This window comes from Octodon degus, unplaced genomic scaffold, assembly GCF_000260255.1.
Source record: "Octodon degus isolate 3935 unplaced genomic scaffold, OctDeg1.0 scaffold00020, whole genome shotgun sequence".
Classification (NCBI taxonomy): Eukaryota; Metazoa; Chordata; class Mammalia; order Rodentia; family Octodontidae; genus Octodon; species Octodon degus.
The window spans coordinates 16,238,929-16,259,470 of NW_004524596.1; the positions used below are offsets into that span (position 1 = coordinate 16,238,929).

The window sequence follows — 20,542 nt, forward strand, 5'->3', positions numbered from 1 at the left end:
CATGCTCTGTGATAAACTTGTAGACCACTTTCAGAATATGGTCCCAATATATGCTAGCCATGCTGACTGAGATCCCTTTTGACAATCTGGTAAACCAACTTCAAGTGTCAGGTCGCAGCCGTGCTCCTAGGGCTAGGCCATCATGTCCCAAAGACCCTGTACCTGTCTTTATTGGAGGATGCGTTTTGACCAGGTGTTCCTTCTAATATTGAGATTTTGGGACAGCTCTCGCCGTGTAGTTCAGGCAGGCCTTGAACTCACTGTAGTATGTGCTGGTCTCTCAAGCGCTGGGATTACAACAGGCATGCACCACATCTGGCTTCTAATTTTAAACATTCCCAAATATGATACAAAGATTAGCACGACCCCTGTACAAGGATGACACAGATTCGTGCCATCCATATTTTTTTTTAAAGTGTGTAACAAACCATCTGGTCATCTTAAAACGCAAATTCTGATTCCACAGCAGAGTAAGACTTACCATTTCTTTTTCTTTTTGCTGTTCTGGGGATTGAACTCAGGACCTCACACATGGTAGGGAAGACATTTACCACCAGCCCAGGTTCTGTATTTCTAACAAGCTCTCATCATTGTGTGGGAGACCTCTTGAGGACCAGAGATAGAGGACTTCATCTAGTTTCCCCTAAAATATGGGAATTCTAAACTTTTTAAGGGCCAGCAGCAGGCTTAAAATGAGTTGAAACTAGGCAGCGAAGAGCAAAGTAAACAGAAGCTCTCGGAAGTGTAACAGATCAAATCTTTCCCTGTGCCTCATTTCATTTTCTTATTTTGGATGAACCTATAAAACTGGCTCAGCAGGCTAGGGACTTGGGACCTTAGAGACTGAAAAAATATATGAAGGTACAGAGAAGTCCAGAAACCCACACAAGGTGTGCAAACCGAAGGGAACATCTTGATGAAAAAATAGTTCCTAAGTCTCAAAAATAGAAGCAGCACGGGTCAGTGATTTCAAGGACTACCAATAAAACAGGTTGAACACGTAGGATAAACACAATGTCCTCTAAAGAAAATACTGCCGTGTACAGGATCTTTATTTTCAGGGTAACCTAAGTTTTAAAAGAAGGGTTTTCTCTTTGAGAAAGAGTTTAACAGTAACTCTGTGACAATTTAGAAAATTTCCCCTTAAAAAAAATAAAAAATAAAAAATTTCCCCTTTCCTAAATAGTCTAGGGAAAATACGTAATAGCTGAGGATAATCTTTATTTTTATTTTTTAAATATTTATTTATTTTTATTTATTACATTTATTTATTGTGTGTGTGTGTGGCCAGCTCAGCCCACTAGGGGGCGGGGCTGGCTGGCATGTGGTGCTGGGGGATCGAACCGCGGTCCCTGTGTTTTGCCAAGCTTGTTTCAAGTAGGTGCTTTAGACCACTGAGCCATCTCTCCAGCCCCTGAGGATAATCTTTAATAGGGACAATTTATTGAATTACCCAAAAGCAAACATGCTAGACTATATTACATAAAAAACTAATACAATTTTGCTACAAAATATGGTTGATAGTGGAAGCTGACATTTTCTAAATTTTTAATCTTTTATTTGGTACAGGGTCTGAGTACACAGCTCAGACTTTAGTGATCCTCCTGTCTCAGCCTCCCCAGCAGTAAGATTACAGGCATGCACCACCACGCCCATTTTCAGTGGCCGGCACAGTGCATTCCAGGACCAGCAGGCATGCAGTACAAGGGATCAAACCTGGGTCCCTGTGCTTGCCAGCAAGGCACTCAGACCACCAAGCTATCTCCCCTGACCTGGGAGTTGACATTTTAAAACGACAATGCCCAGATACACTCATGTTGTAGAGAAAGAAAATGGCACAAACCTTGCTCAGACCAGCTGATCTTGTAACTATTCGACTTTCCAATTTCCCATTAAGTCAAAATGCCTACTTTGTGACATCTGTAAGGATTACAGGGCCAGCAAGATAGTTCAGCGGACTAAGCACCTGCTTAGGCAAGAGCAGGGACCAGGATTCGATCCCCTGTACAACATGCCACTCCAGCTGGCTCAGCCCCGGGCATGCTGAGCCGGCCACCGAGACCAGGCATGGTGGCACACACCTATAATCCCAGCACTGGGAGGAGGATCAATCACTATAAATCCAAGATGGATGGTGAGACTCTGTACCAAATAAAAATGTGCCTCCCCCTTTACTACATTCTTGCCACTCCTATCTTCATATTAATTTCTATGAACCTCAAAGTCTTGAAACTAAAAAATACCACTGACCGCCCTCCTTTCATTGTATAGGTTTATAATTGATGTAACAGCATGGTTAACACCGAGCACTTATTGCAAAGAGCTGGGGCCATACTACCTTGGCCTCAGCGCATTGAAGCCTGCCCGTAAGGAAAGGCTCATGGCTGGACCTGGTGGCTCAGGCCTGTAATCCCAGCACTTGGGAGGGAGGCAGGCCAGCCTGGGTACACAGTGATGTCAAGGCCAAACCTGAATTACACAGCAAGACACTGTCTCAAAAACAGAAACGCCTGATGTCAGAGAACAGCAGAGTATATTATACCAATCTCACAAAGTAAGTGAGGACTGGGAAATAAGACTTTTTCCTTCATGTCACACAGTGCTACAATTACTCAAATGTGTACTTCTCACTTCTGCCTCAGCTGTCACTCCCAGTAAAATGAGTATCTACCTTAGTGATCACCTACACGCAGTAACATGCCCACAGGGTTAGCAGAGCTCAGGGCTTTCCCTGTTCTAAGCTGGAGCAGTAATCTGCCCAGCAATGCACAGTCCCATGAGAAAGCTGAAGCTTACAGGGCTACAGCAAGCAGGTAACAACTACACTCAATGTTTCTTTCATTATTTAAAAGGTGGCTTAACAAAAAGCCCTGATAACCTAACCACTTATGAGTAGCTTAAGAGAAACCAGTGACAGAAACCCAGCAAAATTCTGAACAGGGCTCAGGCGCTGCCCTCTATTCCTAATGCACTTTTGTGTAACATGTTGTAGGGTAGGCAAAACTGCCAATTCTCCTTCATGTTGATGAGAAAAAAGTAAAAAATGTACGAATTAAGAGGTAAAACCATGGTGAGCCTCCTGCAAACAAGCTGTGGATTGTATTTTTACCATACAAAACTCACTGCATGACTGAGGCTGATCAACACATGACAGAGGGGAAAAATCTATGAGTCATCTACCATGCTGTGACTCTACTCACAGGGGTTTTTTTTTTTTGGCAGAACCAGGGATTGAACTCAGCCCTTGCGCTTGCCAGGGAAGCACTTATTCCACTGAGCCATCTCCCTGGCCCCTACTCACAGGTTTTTAATCTTTCATTTAAGCCTTTGGAAGGAAGTTTCATCCTTATTCAAAAGCTAAATATAATCTAGAGTAGCAGAAAACCCATCTGGATTATACCAAGAAAAAAACAATTTCGCATTTTACCTTCAAACATTAGCCTTCCAATAGTTAATTAAAGGACTCAGATTCAGAGCAACAGTTGGGTAAATTGTAATTTTTTTATTGGAAAACAAATATACAACTTGGAATGGATTTGAGGCAAATTGTGCCATAAGCAGATTTTTTTTTTTTTTAAGTGGCTAAACAAAGTTTAAAAAGCAAGTAACAGTAAAAGAAAATGTTTCTGGTACAAGACCAGCAGTACAAAAAAATAGTGTACGAGTACCTGGATAATACACCCGTTTTGCAATAGTGCAACTTTGAAGTACATATTGTTGACTGTCCGCAGCCACGCAGTTACAGCTCCACACTTCAACAACAACATGCTGACATGTCCTAGGAAAACTACTTTAAAAAAGGCATAACCAGATGTTCCCTCATCTGACCAACTCCATCTAGGTTTAGATGTGCAGAAGGGCTTAGATATATCCAGAGTGAGCCACATGCAACGTGTTACTTGATCAATTTTCTAAAATAAGGTTTCAGGACAATGACAGTAAGATAAGGGAAGAAACCATGGAGGAATGAAGTCCTAATTACTATACATGCATTTTTTTTTGACAGTAGGGGGAAACCTTTTACAGATAAGTTACAAACAAAGAAAAGGCAAATAAACAAATTTGTACAAGAAATTTAACACATTCTGTACAACGTCTTCACTTTGCTGTCATCATTTGTACAAACTCTGAAAAAGAAAAAGAAAAGTAGTTAATGGCAAAAGTTGGACACAGGCAATACACTTTCAGAATTACTATGAAACACACAAAAAAATCTTATTTCTACTTACACAGGGAACTCATAAACTGCAACTATTCAGGATGAATAATGAATAAGCCCAATTCATGTTTCTGGATAAGCCAGGAGAAGCAGCAGCACTCATCGCTCCTGACTGCTGGGTTACTACCCAATGCGAGGACTTCAGTGCAACTAACTAGGCTTGCTAGGCACAGTGGTGCACACCTATAACCCCAAGACTCAAGAGGCAGAAGCAGAGGCAGGAGGACTGCTGTCAGAGTTTGAGGCTACTACGCTACATAGTGACTTCAAGCCCAGTCTGAACTACATAGTAAGATCCTGTCTCAAGAAAGAGATTAGCCTTAATTTTTAGAATCCAAGCATATGTGAACAGTTTCAGACTGAAACCCATTGTAGGAAAGAGAATCAGTCACATTCTGAACAGCAAGCCACAGGTTAGCAAATACTATGTCAGCAATCTAATTTTGAAAAGGAAATATCACCTGACCTGAGACACAGTCTAACAAGTACTTTTAACTTCAAATCTGAGCACAGAATAAAGGAGTAAGAGGTAAAGGCCTACCTTCATAGTTTACTTGGCCATCACCATCAATATCTGCTTCCCTGATCATTTCATCAACCTCTTCATCTGTTAACTTTTCTCCAAGGTTTGTCATCACATGGCGAAGCTCTGCTGCACTAATATAACCATTGCCATCCTAGAGAAAAGTTTAGTATGTCTAAAATTACAGTGGAAATGAAAACTTAAGAAATTAAACCTACGCTTGAGAAATACAAACTCCAGCAAATCTATAAACAGTTGATCTATAAAGTAAACGTCAACATATACGCAGGATGTCTATTCCCCAGCTCCAAAATCACAGTATCTCTTTTGCCAGAAAATTATTGCAATACACGTTATTAAGAAAGAAGTCTTGGGCTCAGTGGAATAAGCGCTTCCCTGGCAAGTGCAAGGAACTGAGTTCAATCCCTGGTTCCACAAAAAAAACACAACAAACATTTGGGCCAGCCAAATAAGTACCTCAGCGGATTAAAGCATCTGCTTAGACAGACACAGGGGCCAGGAGTTCAATACCCTGGCCTGCCACCAATGGAGACTGGGTGCACGCCTGTAATCCCAGCACTTGAGAGTCTGAAAACAGGATTACTGCGAGTCTGATCTATGCAGTGAGACCCTGTACGCCCTGTCCTAAATACAAAAAAAAGAAAAAAGTCTTAAGCTCATGCTGAATTCGTGCAGCTTTTGCACAGCGGTTGGGGATATGGCTCAGTGCTAAGAGCACCTGCCCTGCATATATAAGGCCCTGCGCTTTAGTCCAAGCAGCACATGCACGCCCCCACATCCCCACATTTAAAGCTTTTGCTTCACATTTAAATTATATTCTAAGGGGGGCCTTATGGGTTAGCTCCGTTGTTTAAGCACCTGCTCCGGGAAAACCTGGTCAGGCGAAGGGGACTGTGGTTCGATCCCCAGCTCCACATGCCTTACCAGACCTGCTCTTAAGGCAGCCTGAGCCAGCCCCCAAAAATCCTGAATTATGTTGTAAGTCATGAGAGGAGCAAGTCTCAAAAACTAGAGGGCCCTGATATGATTCCTTTCATCCTCAAAATTACAAAACATCCAGTTCTTTAATACCTACCTTATCAAATACACGGAATGCTTCTCTAATTTCTTCCTCACTGTCTGTGTCTTTCATTTTTCTTGCCATCATTGTCAGAAATTCAGGGAAGTCAATTGTACCGTTACCTGAAATCGTTCAGTTGAAGGATTAAGTAGGCAGTAAATACACCTCTTCTGCAAACCCTCCACTCCCTGAAAGAGGACTCACCGTCCGCATCTACTTCATTAATCATGTCCTGCAACTCTGCTTCTGTGGGATTCTGCCCCAGAGACCTCATTACAGTTCCCAGCTCCTTTGTTGTTATAGTTCCATCACCATCCTTGTCAAATAGTGAGAAAGCTTCTTTGAATTCTGTTTGAAAGATCACAATCCAAACGCATATGTTAACAATAAGACTTCCCAGATGAAATGTGCATAACAAATGACTCCTAACAGAAACAGTTATTGGAGATAACTAAGATGAGGTTTTGAAAAACATTTCGAGCATACCTGCCTAATCATACTAGTCAATGCTCTAAACTACCAATGAGTTTTACTAGTGTAATAATCTCACAGGGTAATTCAATCTAGTTCAGATAAAAGAAAAATTACTCTAGGTTTTAAAGAGGAAATGCCTCAAAAATCCCCAAATGTCTAGCTTCTCTATTCTTCCACTGAAGCCACTGTTTAATATATTTCAAAATTATGGATCTAACCTCAAGTCACCATAGAAAAATGACTTGATACTAAATCCTACCACAGAGTAATCATGTCATTTATTTGCATTATACTTAGTGTTAACCTCTAAGGCTAAATCTGTATCTGAATCAATCACCCATTATAATCAAGCCAAAACATTTTTACACTTGTCCAATCGTTTCCTTTTCAGGACAAGCAGGGCTATCACCAAATAATCTGTAAAGACTAACAACATGAGTCAGTCAAGATGTGAATGTAAGTTTTAGCTAAGTGCTACACTATTGGAACAAAGGAAATATAAATCTTTTTGAAAAAAATATTTATTTATTTGGTGCAGGGTCTCGCTATGCAGTTCTAAAATCTAGTGATTTTGGACAGTGATCCTCCTGTCTCAGCCTCCCCAGCACTAGAATTACCAGGGATGCGCTTAGACCATGGAGCTATCTCCCCAGCCGGGAAACGTGAACCTTCAAAACATGAAATTGAATGAATGTTTAGTATATTATTCCTTAAGGTCTTCTTGTGACATGTCATTCATTCTAATTCACTACCAAATCTGAGAAGATGATAGAGCCAACACTCCATACTATCTGGCTTTGCCATTTATTTTCAGATAGAAAAACTAAGTTAAAATTTAGAACTAGATTGTACACCAGTGCATTAATAGCAAAGCTATGATCTTTCCAAGAAGGTACTTTCTTCCCTTTTTTTTGTACTTAGGACAGTATCTACAAGGTGTACAGGGTCTCACTACGTAGATCAGATTCATAGTGATTCTCCTGTGTACAGCCTCCCAAGCACTGGGATTACAGGCACACGCCACCACACCCAGTCTCAACTGGTGTCTCAGTGGGGCCAGGGCTGGCACAGCAGGCCAGGGATTGAACCCTGGATAGGATTAGAACCTATCAGTAGGGGCTGGGGAGATAGCTCAGTTGAGTAAGCACTTCCCTGGCAAGCACAAGGGCCTGAGTTTAAGCCCCAGTTCCACCAAAAAAACAAAACAAAACAAAAAAACAACACCTATCAGTAAGCAAGTATCAAAGCAGTTCCAAAGTTCACTGGCCCATTAAACTTTCCTAACAAATCTATGTATTTGAAAACACAGTATCTAACACATGCTGAAGCATTTCCTCTAGCAGTTCAAGGTCATTCTTTCCTGTCTATCCCTGATTCAATTCATAATACCTTCCAGTTCCATTTCATATGACAGTTTTACCTTGGTACTCTGCTTTGAAATTTATAGCATTTGACAAATTTCAATGCGAAAATTTTATCTGCTACTCATCATGCTTGAGCATGCAAGTAGAACCTGTGGTGTCACTTGTGCCTCATGACTTACGATCTTTTCCAGCCAAAACAAGGCTTGATACTCACCACTTGTCACTCACCTCCCGGAACCAATTAACAATGAGTAGTACCATGAGAGCACTATGTTTTCAACTAATACTCTACTAACTTCACCCATTAACATATAACTATCTTTGACTACTAGCCTGAGACATTAGTTATATTTTCTTTTACATACCTGTCCTTACCTTCTCCAAATTATGGAGAAGGGTACGTCTTCAATCCATTAAAAACCACTATGGCATCTCTTCCACTGAGCATGCTAAATGCATCAATGACCTAGTTGTCCACTATCAAGTAAATTTTAGTATGTTGGAGTGTGCTGGGCCGGTGACCGAGTCTGGGCATGGTGGTGCATGCCTATAATCCCAGTGCCGGGGAAGCTGAAAACAGGAGAATCACTACGAGTCCGAGCTGCATAGTGAAACCCTGTACCAAATACACAAATGAAATGAAAGGGGGGTGGGGCAAAAGTAAGGGCTAGGGGTATATAGCACAGTACAAAGGCCCAGAAGTTTACCTTCCAGTACCTATGTAAATAACGAACACTATACGGCTCACAGGGCTACTTAGTACTTAGGACAATAAGGCAGGAGCACTGCTAAGCTCCAGGCCAGCCTGGGAAGCTTTGTGAGACCATGTCTCTAAAAAGAAGAAACAAAAAAGGGCTGGGATGTAGCTCAGTGCTAACCTGGTTCAACCTCCAGGACCCAGAGGAGTAAAAAATAAATACTGCTTGCTTCCTTTTTTATCTCTACAGCCAGTATTTGGTTCAAGGGCTAGTCATCTTTGGTCTAGTCTTTTTTTTTTTGGTGGAACTGGGGATTGAACTCAGGCCCTTGTGCTTGTCAGGGAAGCGCTTATTCCACCAAGCCATCATCCCGGCCCCCCTCATCTTTGGTCTAGACTATCACAATTACCTCCTATCTAGCTTAGTTCTTTAAAATTACACTCCTTGAGTCCCATTACCTTTTCAAACCTCCATGTTACCCTCTTTGGTCCAGAATATTTTAATTGTTTAGCTCTATTCAGATTAGGTATTACACTAGTTGGTAGAACCTAGCTTGCTGCGTTCAATTATGTGTAACATAGTTCCATTCAGATATTACTTATTTCAGAAAATATGATCTTAGTATCAGAATACTTGATTTTATGAAATATATAGGGCAATCTAGATCAAAAGCAGATCAGCAAGTTTCTCCCTACAAACAGAGGAGGATTTGGGTAAGACATTTTCATTTTACTAAGCTTTTTTTTTTTAAACAAGATGTACAAATTGCTTAGGAATACAAACTATCAAAGAGTTCAAACATACAGCACCAACCACTATTAACTAGGATAACAAAAACTTATTGGGACATGTTTACCTTTTGTGCTATAGCTCACCTTGCTACATAACACAGCAGACCACTGGGTACATAAATTGTAAATATCTAAAAGTGGCAATACTCTATGATTTAACTATGAGCTCAATTGTAGAAGATTCACAGTTTACATAGACATGTTCTAAATTTCAGTAAGTTTTAAAATCTAGTTGCCCTTAAAATATGTGAAGTGAAAAGCCAAAAATAAAACATTATCCATGCTATACCTATTTATGCATGAAAAGGAATGCTTAAAATTCAATTTATTCCAAATTTCAACCTGCACCTTACACCAAATACTGAAATACCTATTTTTAAAAAAACTCTTAAGAATCTCAATGCATTCACATTCACCTGCCTTTCAGAACTAATGCATAATTCTAAACACTAATTCTTATAAATGAAATACAAATCCAGAAATATAAATCCAGAAGTTAAAATGTAAACTCAACAAAGACAGCAGGTCCTAAATGTCAGACAGCTTTCCTCTGTGTATTTTTTTGAGTGTACAGGACTTCCCCCAAATTCATCCCAGTTATGCTGAAGCTGAAATTTTTAGAAAAGTCACACATATTTACTTATTTCTTGGACATTTTTCCTATGAGTCTCTCAAATGTCACACACCAACTGAGGCAAGGCAAATACGGGAAACAAATGAACTTGTAAGTTATGTCATACTCGCTGAAGTGCCCTTTAAAAGCAGGTGATAGACAATTCTATTGAACTATTTTTTTCCTAGATGAGGTTATTTGCTGCTATAACTTCAAAACAAACCTGTAGTTTATGTGATGATAAAAATAGCTTCAACAGTATACAAACACAAAAGATGTTTAAAGAGAAAAAAACTTGTCTTCAAAAAACACTGAAATACACTAAGTTTCAGAGAAAGGAACTTCAGGAAAGAGGCTGAAGAATTTGAAGGCTAAGGTAGTAGCATTTTTTTTTGTTTTTGTTTTTGTTTTTTTGGCGGAACTGGGGATTGAACTTAGGTCCTTGCGCTTGCCAGGGAAGTGCTTATTCCACTGAGCCATCTCCCTGGCCCCCTAAGGTAGTAGCATTATGACCTCTTTTTTTTACACCCACCTCAGAGAACAAACTGATCCATATTAAGAAACATTTATTGGGCTGGTGAGATAGCTCAGCACTCTAGCAGGGACCTCCCTTCGATCTCTGGCATCACACCCCCGGCCCCTGGGCAGGCTGAGCCAGCCACAAAGAAAAAAAAAATTTATTCTGTGCTTACTACGTGGCAGGCACCAGAGTGTAAGAACAGAGGTCACATAGCTCTTACTTTAGTTGCATATGGTTCATCTAAGTTTACTAAGGCCTTGTCCAAGGAATGGCTTTAAAGAAATCTGGTGCAGAAAAAGGCAGGTAGGGTGAGTTAAGAGCAGATTTTTCTGCGTCTTACTGGAAACCTAGTTTTATTTTATTTTTTTTTAATTTTATTTATTTATTTATTTATTTATTTTGTGTGGCCAGCTCAGCCCACCAGGGGGCGGGGCCGGCTGGCATGTGGTGCTGGGGGACCGAACCGCGGTCCCTGTGCTTTGCGTAGCTTGTTCTAAGTAGGTGCTTTAGACCACTGAGCCATCTCACCAGCCCCGAAACCTAGTTTTATGATGGAAAGAAGTTAATGAAAAAGAATTTATCTTAAAGACAAGATTCTGATGAAATATATGTATTCTTTACAAGATGCTATCAGATGTCTAGTCATTACTGGGCACCTTACGTAACTGAAAGGTATTCTTACTAATCGTGGCATACCCACAAATGTAGGTCAGCATACTTTTACTAACTAAAACAACAAAAAAAAAATCTCACTTAGGACAAAGTCCACCTCTTTTGGGTCCTCCTTTCCAAGATGACAAAAAAAGAAGGCAACGGTTGTGCCAAAAAGGGCCACAGTCATGTGTAGCCTATTCACTGCATGAACTGCACCCTGTGCATACCCATGGATAAGGCTGTCAAGTCTGTCAGTGGAGCGCTAGCCAAATAGCTCAGCGGATTAATGCACCTACAAGCAGGTTCAGGGGCCTGCATTTCAATCCCTGAGGTGCACTGAGATTGCAATTGAGACTGGGCGGGGTGGCACACACCTGTAATCCCAGCTCTTTCAAGGCTACTGTAAACAGGCAGCTCACTAGTCCAATCTAGTAGTGGAACCCTGAACACCCTGTAGACCCTTCCCTAAAATCGGGACCCAGGAGAGGCTGCCGCCTTCAGGGACATTTCTGAAGCGAGTGTCTTTAATGGTTACGTGTTTCCCAAGCTGTATGAGAAGCTGCATTACCATGTGAGTTGTGTGTGGTCAGAAATTCAGCTGATGAAGCCTGCAAGGACCGGAACACCTCCAACTCAATTTAGACCTGCTGGTGCTGCGCCACAACCTCCACCAAAGTCCATGTAAGGGGAGCTGGGTCTTAATGGACTGAAAAAAACTCTCTTGAGAAAGAAATACTAAATTGGATGTTATACTTAAAAAAAAAAAGATGCTGTCCTGTATGTAGCAACTTGTACTTAACTAGGCAAATTATACTTAAAAAAAAAAAAAAAAAAAAAAATGCTGTGCCAGCCCTGGTCCCACCCCTGGAAGGGGTTAAACCGAGGACAATCGAGACCGGGTTGTGCTGGCACACGCCTGTAATCCCAGCTCTTAGGAGGCTGTGAACAGGAGACTCACTGAGTTCAATCTAGTAGTGAGACCCTGAATACCCTGTAGACCCTCCCCTAAAATACAGAAAAAAAAAGAAAAAGAGAAAGAAAAAAAAAACTGGGTCCACAAGCTTTTAAATAAGACAAGTTGAGTATGGGGTGCACAGCTGAAATCCCAGCACTCAAGAGGCTGAGTGAGGAGGATTGCTGAGTTTGTGGCCAGCCTGGGCTACAGTGAGCCCATTTGCCAGCCTCTACTACATAATGAGGTTCTACCTCAAAAAACAAACAAAAATTTTAGAAAGTCACCTTGAGTAATACATTCTCTATTATAAAGTGATCATTCTGTGTTGTGTCCAGAGACAGTACCTGGCTAGAAATTAAATTCAAGTATATTACAAAAGGTCAGAATTTAAGACTGAATATTAAAACAGACCACACTAGTTCCTATTGTTACATTTCAAATGGTATACAAAAAAATTTAAAAAATGGTATAGGAGCTGGGCATGGTGGTGCACGGCTCTAATCCCAGCCTTCAGGAGGCTGAAGCACGAGGACTGCTCCAAGTTCCAGGTCAGCCTGGGCTACATGATTTCAGCAGAACAAAAAAGGTATCGGACATGCATGATATCATACAACTGCGATCCCAGCTACTGGGGAGGTCAAAGTAGAGCCAAACTTGGCAAGACCCTGTCTCAAAATAAGTAACAAGGTTGAAGACGTTCAGTAGCAAAGTATTTGCCTTCTATGTGTGAAGCTGTGGATTCAACTTTCAAGAACAAATGGATAAAGTACTACAGGTAAAACGTGTGAGACCCTGCATTGATCTTTAGCACTCTAAGCAAATAAAATGATGTAACTAAACAGTCTGCTTGACTGTTTGAACACAACATGATTTAAGAACTCTAGAAAGTAATTCCCAAGCTTAACCTGAATTATACTGTAAGTGGTTTTAACCTGTTTAAATTTGGTCCTTGAGGGCCAGGGATATAACTCAGCAAAATAAGCACCTGCCTGGCAAGCACAAGGTCCTGAGTTCAATCCCCAGTACCAAAAATAAATAAATAAATTTGGTCCTAAATTCAAATAGGTTTTACTTAATCATTTAATTAATATTTGTGGAGTCTACCCCCAAATTTCTGCATACTTATGGAGGAGGAAGACTTGCTTTAAATGAGCAACACATTAAGCTACAAAAACAGTACTTTTTCAAATACTTAAAACTTGTTCGCTGGGAAAAAAAATGACAGTTAAAATTACTTTGTGCTGGTGCTAGTAAAAGTCTAATGGAAGCAAAAGAACAGTCTGAAAAACATTCTGATATCTCAAAACACCAAAATAAAGAAAAAATTATTAATGTTTAAATGGTACTACATGAAAAAACAGGCCATCAGGTTTTATTTAATTTTACTCATTTTCATAGCAAACCAAAGGTAACAAAACGTACCAACCTTCATTCAACAGTTATGAATGCTTTTAAGTCAAAATTCAAAATTACTACAGTGACAATATTTGTGAAGTTTTTCTACAGAGAAACAGTCAGAGACTGAGTACTCTATGTGAAATGCTTAGAACCACAAAGTGCTCTAGATGTCAAAACATATGCAGTGAGACAACTTGAGGACAGGACTTAAGTCCAAAAGCAAAACTCATTTTCACCTGAAGGTAATTTTATGCACTAGTGCATCTCAATATTTCACTACCACTTATCAGTCATAGGAATTTCACTGATGGTGCCACATCAGCACTCAGAAAGTTTTACACCTTGGAGCATTTCAGATTAGGGAAATCCAGTTGTATATGCAATTCTAAACTTTTTTTTTTGGTGGAACCGGGGATTGAACTCAGGCCCTTGCGCTCGCCAGGGAAACGCTTATTCCACTGAGCCATCTCCCTGGCCCCTAAAGGCAGAAGGATTTTTTTGTTGTTGTTCCGAATGCCTTCAGGGCAGGTTTGGCTGGCTTGAGTTGTAGGGATCGGACCACAGCAAGCTGAGCCTGACTGCTTTGCTGAAGCAGCCACTTAAAAGAACTGAGCTAAGGGGCAGGCCCCCTGCAGTTCTAAACTTGAAATATTAAGTCAGCATAAATTCAATGTTTATTCTCTGACTGGACACTTCAAGTTACAATTGGCCCCCCCTTGTGAATACCAGTTACCAGTTACATCACTGACAAACTCATGATACATGTTTTCATTGTTCCAAATTTTATTATGGCATAATAAACTTACCATATTAATCACTGCTAGTGAATGGTTCAGCATATAAATATATTGTTACACTATTATCATAACTTTGTCATTTAAAACTGAACCTTTGTAGCCATTAATAACTCCCACTCCCCTTCTCAGTATTTTTATCTACTCTATACCTCACATATCTGCAATCATACAGTATTTGTCTTTTGTGGCTGGCTTATTTCACTTAGCATAGGGTGTGGTGACCCATGACTGTAATTCTAGCATTTGAGAAGCTGAGGCAGGAGGATTGCTGTAGGTCTTTGGCTACCCAGGGCTACACAGTGAGCTCATAACCAACCCGAACACAGCAAGACCCTGTCTCAGAAACAAAACTTAGTATAATGTCCTTATAGAAACCTCTGTGACTATTGGTGGGAATGTAAAATGGCATAGCCACAGTGGCTCCTCAAAAAAAAAGAAAAAGAAAAAAGCCCGTATAATCTAGGAAAAACTAACTCAGGGTATATATCCAAAATAACTCAAAACAGGGTCTCAGAGGTGTATTTGTACACTCATGTCCATAAAGACAAAATGTGGGAGCAACTTGGATGTTTGATGGATGACAAATCATAATGTATGTAAAATGCTGTACACACACAGCACTGGAATACAATTCTGCCTTTAAAAGGAAATTTTCAGGGGGCCTGCCCCTTGGCTCAGTTCTTTAAGTGGCTGCTTCAACAAAGCAGTCAGGGCTGGTGAGATGGCTCAGTGGTCTAAAGCACCTACTTAGAACAAGCTTAGCAAAGCACAGGGACCGCGGTTCAATCCCCCAGCACCACATGCCAGCTAGCCCCGCCCCCTGGTGGGCTGAGCTGGCCACACACATACACACACAAATAAATAAATAAATAAATAAAAAATTAAAAAAAAATTATAAAAAAAAATAAATAAATTAAAAAAAAAAAAAAAAAAAAACAAAGCAGTCAGGCTCAGCTTGCTGTGGTTCGATCCCCACAACTCAAGCCAGCCAAACCTGCCCTGAGGGCATCCGAAGCAAAAAAAAAAACCTTATAAAAGGAAATTTTCAGAATTCATGTTTTATAATAAGATAGTCTTCAAAAATTAAAAACTCATCACCACACCATGATCAAGTAAGACTAAAATATATATGTGTGTGTGTGTGTGTGTGTGTGTGTGTGTGTGTGTGTGTATGGGGGGGGGCTGGCTCAGCCTGCCCTGGGGTTGGGGCTGGTGCAGCATGTGGTGCTGGGGATGGAACCTCAGTCCCTGCCTTTGCCTAAGCAGGCACTTTAGACCGCTGAGCCATCTTGCTGACCAAATGTGTCTTTAATTAGCTTCCCCATGCATCTTTCACAGGCAAGTTCATAGTCTCATTTGCCAAACCAGGTTATATTACTGTTACATTATATCCATTTGCTACCAGTATAACACACATCAAATTCAATTATTTAGTACATGTATTTTATTTTCAGTCTGGCTACTCAATTTACAGTAAAAGCCAACAGGTATAATCTAACAGAGTATTTTCTCACCTGCAATCTGCTCTTCAGTCAGTTGGTCAGCCTACAAAGAAATCAAAAAAGCAGATTAACGATTTAGGAGTATGCAGACTAACAGTACAGAAACAAGTTTTAATACTATCAAGGTTCACAATTAAATGGTTAAACACATCATTCTCACATGACAGTAATTTCCCAAACCTAAGAGGTAGGGGAGAAGAAAACCAGCTCTCACTACTACTTTTCACCTGGCAGGCAAAGGCAGAGAAGAGTTCTGATCATCTGAACTACAGTTTTACTAAACGTTAAGGCCAGTCATCCATTTTTCTCTTGATATTTTAAACCTCAAAGTAAGCTTACAGTTTGCATTTTTATAGCATATGAAGAAGGGGCCCTTGGTTTTAAAAAAAAAAAAAAAAAATCAGGCTCAAAGTAAATTTGATTAGGATAAAGGAAAAAATTAAGAGCCAGAATTAAGCACTAAAATGTCATGACACACACCCACTATGTAATTTAAGTTTTTAATTCAGAGCATAATATGTAGATGATGTTTGCAAAATAGGCAGGTTCTTTTCTGACCCTTGTCTTTGGATGTGTTACTGCTTTATACATATATAAACAACTTTACATGGAACTAAGTGGGACTTTTTTTTCTTTGAGGCAGGGCCTCACTATGCAGTTCAGGATAGCCCTGTGCTCACTTTTGTAGCCCCCAGGCTGGTCTCAAACTCAGAATTCTCCTGGCTCAAGCTCCTAAGTGCTGGGATTACAGGCATGCCCATCACACCTGTTTTGGGACCAGGGTGGGCACCTGCATCTGGGATCCAGATGATGCCCAGGGATCCAGGACCCAGACTGCACAGCATGTGGGGCTAGGAATCAAACTTGGATTCTTGTGCTTGCCAGGTAGGTGTTTATGTCTTTGAGCTATCTTTCCAGCCCCTAAGTGGGACTTCCTGTCTAAAACCCTTATCAGTGTAGAGTCAAGTGTACCATGCTTAATCCATTCATTTTCTTTTTGGGGAAGAAAAATAGAATTAAGGTTTTTTTTAAAAAATTGCCTAGAAAAATATAAAATCTTAACATGGGATAAACAGCTTCACATTTTCTCTAGGGACAGCATGAAAAAATGTGAAAGGCACTAAAAGAAGTTTCTTTTATCACCTCACAACTGATTTGACCCATCATGTAAACTGAATGTTATTTTTTTAAAAAAAAAAAAGTTCAGAGGCTGCTAACTCCAATTAAGTTCAAATGCATAAGTGTCCAAGATACAAACTATTAAAAAAGGAAAAGACAGCTTCCGCCACAGCAACCATTGAAAGAGTAGCCATGGCCATGGGCCTCAACAAGGGCCACAAGGTGACTAAGAATGTGAGCAAACCAAGGCACAGCGGCCACCGCGGACATCTCACCAAACACACCAAGTTCGTGCGGGACATGATCCAGGTGTGCGGCTTTGCCCCCTACGAGCAGCGCGCCATGGAGCTGGCTCAAGGTCTCCAAGGACAAGCGCACCCTCAAGTTCATCAAGAAAAGGGTGGGGATGCACATCCGCGCCAAGAGGAAGCGTGAGGAGCTGAGCAACGTGCTGGCCACCATGAGGAAGGCAGCTGCCAAGAAGGACTGAGCCCCTCTGGAATAAAGCTTTGCAGAAAGTTCAAAAAAAAAAAAAGGAAAAGACAAACTACTACCCCTTTACAAATCCAAATCTACCACTAACAAATATATGGTGTAAAGTCAAATATGATTTTCCCTAGTAATAAGACACTCCAATGAATATAGTCAATTTTCACGTGGTTATAATAGAAGCTACAGAAAATTTACTTCAACTCTGACTGTATTTTGTAGGACTCCATTTCAGAAATAAGAGCAACATGGACAGTAGAAGGAAAAGCATGGTGTTCTGAGTCATGGCTGAGCTGATATCCTAGCTCTGCCACTTAACAGCTGTGTGACCTTGGAAATGTTACTCCACCTCTCACTGGCAACTTCATCTATAACACAGAATAACAATACCTAACTTGCACAGGCAGTTGGGCAGAGTTAAGCAAGAAGCTAAGTAAAGGGCTAGCCTAAAGAGCCAAATAGTACCTATAAACCAAAAAATGTACAATATTAAACAGCAACCTTACTAGCCCAATTTCCACTTGGAGGGTACGTACACTAAATTTCAAAGCCCTTTTCAGCAAACTTACCAGTTTCATGTTAATTTTTTTCACCAGAGAAAACAATTTGTACAAATTGAAACAAGGTGTGACCTAGGGATATGTGTGACAGGTGAAATTTAAGAATGAAAGTGTTAGGCTACATGTTTGGCAGGCACTGCTGTGGTATGTGTGAAAGCTAGGGAACAAGAGCTACATACAGGAAGGAAGACAGTGGGGGGTTTGTTCTCTCAACATACCGAAGGAAGACATGTACACAAACAATAACTAAGATATGAACTGTAAATGGAACAAGCCAAAATTTAAGGACCTCATGCCAACTTGTCCAGGGCTTTTATCTCCAGGCAAGCACAATCTTACAGTGAATTAAAAAATGAACTTCAAAGAATGATATGCAAGCACAAGCTTTCATGATCACATGAAAGCCCTTAACTCTGCCTGGAAGGTTTTTAAGATGTTTCCTGCAGGTACTATTACTCTCACGGAAGATTTTAAAATGAAACTTTTCTAGTAACATTCAGATTAAGACCTCCTTAGAACAAAAACATCAGACTTTTCCACTACCCTTTACTCTTGTTTTGAGACAGGTTTTCTCTCACAACACAGCTCAGGTTGGTCTCAAACTCGCATCAGATTCTCCTGCTGGGATTACAAGTGTGAGCCACCACACTCGGCCAGACTCTTTTACTACTCTCAACTTCTCCGACTCCAGGCAAATACATATATTTCTTTTATGAAAGTGCCAGTTTTCTTACAAAAATACTTTCGGGAAAACACAAGCTCATTAAGAGTGTTTTTCTCAGTAAAGCAAACATTAATTCACTAGAGAGATAACTAGTTCTTACTCTTATTTCTGCAACTGCTGATACAGTTCTTCCTGCTGCTCTTGTCATTCCAGAGAAGGCTCCCATACATTAGTATACTCTCAAGTTCCACCCTCACCTACTCAACTCCTATCAGCACTTTGAGGAACCATGGGTGACTTGTAAACATTGAGGCAACACCATGATACAGGAATGACCTGAAATGAATGCATTATATGTACCTATGAAGCATATCCTAAATGGCGCTACATAAATACAAAGTTTATGTAAACTGTTTTTTTAAAATCTTATGTTCTTTCCTGAATAAATGTATCACTCCATGGGCTTGAAAGGGAACACAAATTCTTTATCTGTTCCTGTCTGTTCATTCTACCAAAATGCTACATAAAACCAAAGTTTTGTGTATTTTTTTTTCTACAATTACAGAAGCTGGAATCTCCTTCACCTTTATCAAAATTGTTTAAATGATTACAACAGAATGAACAGACACTAATTGTGACAGAACAGCACTTACGATATCATGAAACAAAATAAAATGACCCCAAAAAATTAGGACCTTTATTAAAGACCTAAATTCTAAATGAATCTAGAACTTTTCGCATTACCACCCTGGTTTTGAGGTAGTGCCCAAGACCTATATAGGCACTCTTATACATTTCTGTACCGTAATAGTTTTGTTCATTAGTTTACTATAACTGTAATTTAAAATTTGAAAGCATTTTATGAAGTTAAGGGGGGGTGTAAATTTTAATCTGTTGTTTATCTAATAAATGCAGTTTATGTCCCGTACTGAGTAACTACTTTGAAGACACATAGTGTAGTAACTATTGCTATTTGGTTATGAAAATTTCATTCTTTTCATTACAAAACCCCTCTCCTCCCTTAAAAAATGTTAGTAAATTAACCTAACACCCCACTTTCCTACATTCACGACAAAATGTTAACTACAATAGCTTTTCACTGGACGACAAAACCATTGAGATACAAACTACAAATCTATTTTGAGTTAAGTCGATGAAAATGTATTAGGAAAAATTCATATTTGTCAACTTAAAATTTACTACACAACTAGGAGTGTTGCTTATATGCGTAAAACGTACATCCTCTTATCTTAAGAATCCAAATCTAGCCATGAATTCAGAAAATATTCAAAATATATCAAGATGAAAAAATCCACCAATCCTAAATGAACGCTAATTTTTTATCCAAGATGAACTCTCCCCACACCCACACAGGCTGGAGGTTTCACTTGGCAAGGATTGTCAAGTCCTGTTTAAGATGTCACCTTGCCTCCTGGACACACCCATCTCTGTAACCACTTGGCAGAAGGTACCATCACAAAAGTACTGTAGCACATTATCGTCAATTTTTTTCTAGGAAAGAACAGTTTACAGTATTAAAGTGATAGAAAATTACTTTCTAAAATTTCCTGCCCTCCCAGCACTCTTCCACCACTAAAGTATTTGACAGCCGTTATTGTATGTCAAGATCATTTAGCGACTTCAACAGGACTCATTTCCAGGGAACGGTGCGTATGGTGACGGCTCTTTCAACACTGCCCGTGAACACGGAAGGAGACCGCGTGGCCCTTGTCTCAGACCCCCATCCAACCGGTCCAGGGCTGTCACGCACGCAGGCCGGCGGTCACTCCCGGGCGCGCCCTGCTCAGCGGGAAATGGGAAACGCCTTTCATCCCGTACCTCGAGTAGACTGCTTTCCCTAAAAAGACGTGAGCTTCGAGGATGAGGGTCAATTCACTCTTTAAGCTCAATCCCTTCAAGGATAAAGCCAGTTTTATCTCCAAAAATGTTTTTACATCTCGGCCGGGTGGCGGCAGACGGCCCCGGAAGGACAGAAAGGCAAGACCGAAGTGGCCCGAAGGGGTGGGCAGCGCCGCGGCCCATCCCCCGCCCGGCCCGCGGGCGGCTCCGCAGTCCCGCAGGTGCCAGCGCAGCGGCTGGGCGCTAGCCGGGCCGAGCAGG

General features: G+C 40.5%; 1 protein-coding gene across 1 annotated transcript in view; it reads right to left on the reverse strand.

Annotated features, from left to right (window-relative positions):
* Window positions 1-3,489: 3,489 nt before the first annotated feature.
* Window positions 3,490-20,542, reverse strand: part of Calm2 (calmodulin 2) — a 17,673-nt gene continuing 620 nt past the window's right edge. The window contains exons 2-6 of the mRNA XM_004627682.3: window positions 15,602-15,632; window positions 6,028-6,171; window positions 5,839-5,945; window positions 4,761-4,896; window positions 3,490-4,127 (exon numbers count right to left, since the gene is read on the reverse strand). Coding sequence (XP_004627739.1) covers window positions 4,099-4,127; window positions 4,761-4,896; window positions 5,839-5,945; window positions 6,028-6,171; window positions 15,602-15,632 — 447 coding nt within the window. The 3' untranslated portion in view covers window positions 3,490-4,098. The remainder of the gene's footprint in view (window positions 4,128-4,760; window positions 4,897-5,838; window positions 5,946-6,027; window positions 6,172-15,601; window positions 15,633-20,542) is intronic.